At 39.2% G+C, this 5,000-nt stretch overlaps 1 protein-coding gene across 1 annotated transcript in view; it reads left to right on the plus strand.

The window, feature by feature from the left end:
* Positions 1-5,000, plus strand: part of wfs1a (Wolfram syndrome 1a (wolframin)) — a 35,226-nt gene that overhangs the window by 18,633 nt on the left and 11,593 nt on the right. Inside the window, exon 10 of the mRNA XM_061976992.2 lies at positions 3,898-4,176. Coding sequence (XP_061832976.1) covers positions 3,898-4,176 — 279 coding nt within the window. The remainder of the gene's footprint in view (positions 1-3,897; positions 4,177-5,000) is intronic.

A 5,000-nucleotide genomic window follows, 5' to 3' on the forward strand; every position in this document is an offset into this window, starting at 1 on the left:
AAAATGACTTTAAAAGTCTTATATAAGTGTTATAATGAAGGCAACACATGATGTAAGTGTCTATATTAGCTATATCAGCCTACTATCAAAATGACTTTAAAAGTCTTATATAAGTGTTATAATGAAGACAACACATGTTGTAAGTGTCTATATTAGCTATATTAGCCTACTATCAACATTACCTTAAAAGTCCTCTATAAGTGTTATAATGAAGGCAACACATGATGTGTCTATATTAGCCTACTATCAAAATGACTTTAAAAGTCTTATATAAGTGTTATAATGAAGGCAACACGTGATGTAAGTGTCTATATTAGCTGTATTAACCTACTATCAAAATGACTATAAACGTCTTATATAAGTGTTATAATGAAGACAACATATGAAAAGTGTCTATATTAGCTATATTAGCCTACTATCAAAATGACTTTAAAAGTCTTATATAAGTGTTATAATGAAGGAAACACATGATGTAAGTGTCTATATTAGCTATATTAGCCTACTATCAAAATGATTTTAAAAGTCTTATATAAGTGTTATAATGAAGGCAACACATGATGTAAGTGTCTATATTAGCTATATTAGCCTACTATCAAAATGACTTTAAAAGTCTTATATAAGTGTTATAATGAAGACAACACATGGTGTAAGTGTCTATATTAGCCTACTATCAAAATTACCTTAAAAGTCCTCTACAAGTGTTATAATGAAGGCAACACATGATGTGTCTATATTAGCCTACTATCAAAATGACTTTAAAAGTCTTATATAAGTGTTATAATGAAGGCAACACGTGATGTAAGTGTCTATATTAGCTGTATTAACCTACTATCAAAATGACTTTAAACGTCTTATATAAGTGTTATAATGAAGACAACATATGAAAAGTGTCTATATTAGCTATATTAGCCTACTATCAAAATGACTTTAAAAGTCTTATATAAGTGTTATAATGAAGGAAACACATGATGTAAGTGTCTATATTAGCTATATTAGCCTACTATCAAAATGATTTTAAAAGTCTTATATAAGTGTTATAATGAAGGCAACACATGATGTAAGTGTCTATATTAGCTATATTAGCCTACTATCAAAATGATTTTAAAAGTCTTATATAAGTGTTATAATGAAGGCAACACATGATGTAAGTGTCTATATTAGCCTACTATCAAAATGACTTTAAAAGTCTTATATAAGTGTTACAATGAAGGCAACACATGATGTACGTGTCTATATTAGCCTACTATCAAAATTATTATGTGTCGCAGGCACAAAAATGACGGAAATGTTGAAATGTAATATTTATTCTACACATTTTTACATCATTGGAAAACATTAGTAAAACTTCTCACAGGATGAGATAACTCCTGGAAACGACCAAAGGTAAAGATGTGTGTGTCCAAGTTAAAGGAAACGTCAGGCTGTCTTCTTCTAATAGATTTATTACAATCTTTGCAAGCTGGGTAACGTTTGCTGTGGTCTGGAACAACATGGCGCACAAACAACTATCAGAAATGCAGCCAATATGACATACAGATAATGTGTCATGAGACATGTGAATATAAATTAAATACACAGAGGACATAAGTAAAGGAAATTAAATGAGCTCAAATATAGCTACAAACATAATGATGCAATATGTACATACAGCTAGCCTAAATAGCATGTTAGCATGGATTAGCTTGCAGTCATGCACTGACCAAACATGCCAGATGAGCACTCCACACAAGTCAATAACCTCAACAAAGCTCACCTTTGTGCATTCACGGACAGTATAAAACGTTTGGTGGACAAAATGAGACAAAGAAGAAGTGTCTTTCTGTGGCAGCGTCGGAGAAAGTTGTACTTGTAAACAAACTGTCGCGGCACAGTCCACACAACGACGGTGAGTTCAAGGACCGCCGAAATTAGTAGGACAAAACGCCGTCCGCCAAATACCCTCATCAGTGAAGCATGTTTGATATAAACAGTGGGATTTATAACAACTAGGAAGGTTTGTGTCATGTTTGTCCTCCTACACAAACCGTATTCAAACAAAAAATATATATTCCCCCCCCCCCCCCCCCCCATCTTTTTCCATTTTCATACATTTTTGAAAAAGCTCCAGGGAGCCACTAGGGCGGCGCTAAAAGACCCCCGTCCTAGGTAGAAGGATGGCGTTGGTGTGTTAAGGATCAAGGATGAGGATCGCTGAAGAAAGACTAATCTATTGATCAAACGAGAGTAGCTTCAGGTCCTGCAGCACCTATGGAGGATCTAGCCAGATATGTCTCCCCCAGAGCCAGAGAACCGGTTCTTATAGACCGATATGAACTCATCTCCGTTTGTTAGGTCCATGGCATTGAAGTTGACTTCACCATGAGCACGTGAAGGCGCGTTCTTGTACGCATTTGAGAAACCACGGGCTTTTGGCGTTACCTAAACATGTACGTGGACTCAGGGTGAACTGACCCGACTCCTTGCATACCAATACAGATTTAAAAGTCCATTCTTGTGGGATGTATCTTACCAAACACATGCATGGTCATGCTTTATTAACTGTCCACCGTAAAGGACCATTGTTTACTAGAACTTGCCGTTTGCTTGCTCCCAGGAATGTGTAGCCTTACACAACCCGGGAAAACATGTTATTTCATAGTCTAGTAGATACTACATGGTCAATTGGTTCAGAAGTTGAAATTTGAAAAAAAAAGACTATAAAAAAACAAGGTGATGTATCAAAAACAGACAAAAGGTTGCTTTTTCTGTCTTGCCTTTGGTGAGGGCGGTCGCATTTTTTTCAAAGAGGTTCTGGGGAGTCTGGCTGCCCTGATGGAACCATTGCTGCGGGGTACGTGAGGGATTCCTGGGACAAATGGAGAATCATGTGCCTCTCAGTCCTTTCCATCGAGGACGTGGAAGACATCTACCTATTTGGAACCATGATCGCGGGGTACTCGCTGATTGGGCTGGGCGTTGCTCTGGTGTATCGTCAAATTCGTAAGACGATGGCAGCCACTCAAGGAGCCCAAAGGCTGTTCGTCGCAATGGAAGGTTTGGGCCGGGCTGTGGGACCACAGTCTGGAGCGATTTCCGAACTGAATCGCAAGATGGATCACATCATGGAGAAGCTTGCTGAAAGGGAAAAATTGGATATGAGAGCCAACGTGGACAAATAGAACAGACAAGCCATTGTAATGTCTGCTCGCGGAAAAACTAAAATCCTAATCTACGATTTGACTCCCTCGAATGGCCTTGATGCAACAACAGGAGCAGGCTGTTCTGTAAACATCCCCCGAGGACTCTCAAAGATGGACGCTTTTGACCTCCCTCCCTCCTCAACGACACCTGGAAGTCGAACTTTGCTTGCATTGCATGCAGAACTGCCCCGGGCTCATGGACACAACACCACTACACCCAAAAACAATGGGCATATACATAAACACACTCCCCACCCCCACCCCACGCCTTCACCACCGCTTGATTCAGCAGGCTGGCCTCCAGGCCCCCCCTCTGTTGCGAGTTGTTGTGATCATATGTACCGGTAACATGTTTATGTGTGCTATGGCAAATGAGGTTTTTTCCCTTGAACTTAGCCTTTGACTGATATTTTTTACTCTTCCCCCCTTTCCCAATATCACCTTTTTCCCACCTTTTTTAAGGAGCGCCGTAAGTGGCTGACCCGTTGGCGGTCCCGTCTTGTCCCCCTGTAACGTATGTCTGCTCTTAGAGGGACTGTGCCCAAAATGTAATTTCAGTTCTTATGTGTCTTGTACATGTTAAAGAATGGACAATAATAAAGCATCGTGAATCCTGAATAATCAAACTAATGAAAACCTCACACTGTCAAAGACGCTATTAGACGTTAAAGGTATATCTCAAATATTTTGTTATTGGGAACTGCTCGTCTATTTTCAGACATGGCAGAACTTTCGAGCCCTGACGTCTCTCCTGACCCGCTTTGAACCCGGCCTGGATGTGGAGCAGGCGGAAACCGACTTTGGCTGGAACAACTTGGAGCCGTACCTATACTTCATCTTCTCCGTCTTCTTCATCATTTTCTCCTTCCCCGTCGCCGACAAGCGCTGGATCCCCTGCTCGGAACTCTCCACGGTGGCCATCTTCTTCACGGCGGTCAGCTACCAGAGCCTCAGCCCCATGGCTACCACGTACGCACGCCGAGCAATGGTCATAGAGGTGAGAGCGCGTGATATCATTCAAATGATTTGCATTTCCATTCTCAAAAGTTGTGAAAGGGGAACTGCAATTTGTTTTGGAATGTTGCCTATCATTCTTAATCATTATTAGAGACACGAACACGTCTTTTTTAATACACTCTAATTTGTGAATAAAAGTCCGCTAACAATGGAGCTAATGGAAGCCATGACGTCATTGCGTCTATTGCGCCCATAAAAACTTCCAAAAGTCGCCAACAATACTCTGTTTACATGTCGTGAGCTGAATATTAACAAGTATCAGCGATATTGTTATTATAAGCGCTAACGTATGTGCTACAATCACTCTATCACTAAAAAATAAGAGTTGTAGAAATTATTGGAAACTCAAGACAGCCATGACATTATGTTCTTTACAAGTGTATGTAAACTTTTGACCACAACTGTGTACATGTATATATATGTATATATATACAGGTAAAAGCCAGTAAATTAGAATATTTTGAAAAACTTGATTTATTTCAGTAATTGCATTCAAAAGGTGTAACTTGTACATTATATTTATTCATTGCACACAGACTGATGCATTCAAATGTTTATTTCATTTAATTTTGATGATTTGAAGTGGCAACAAATGAAAATCCAAAATTCCGTGTGTCACAAAATTAGAATATTACTTAAGGCTAATACAAAAAAGGGATTTTTAGAAATGTTGGCCAACTGAAAAGTATGAAAATGAAAAATATGAGCATGTACAATACTCAATACTTGGTTGGAGCTCCTTTTGCCTCAATTACTGCGTTAATGCGGCGTGGCATGGAGTCGATGAGTTTCTGGCACTGCTCA

Source organism: Nerophis lumbriciformis, linkage group LG16 (genome assembly GCF_033978685.3).
Source record: "Nerophis lumbriciformis linkage group LG16, RoL_Nlum_v2.1, whole genome shotgun sequence".
NCBI lineage: Eukaryota > Metazoa > Chordata > Actinopteri > Syngnathiformes > Syngnathidae > Nerophis > Nerophis lumbriciformis.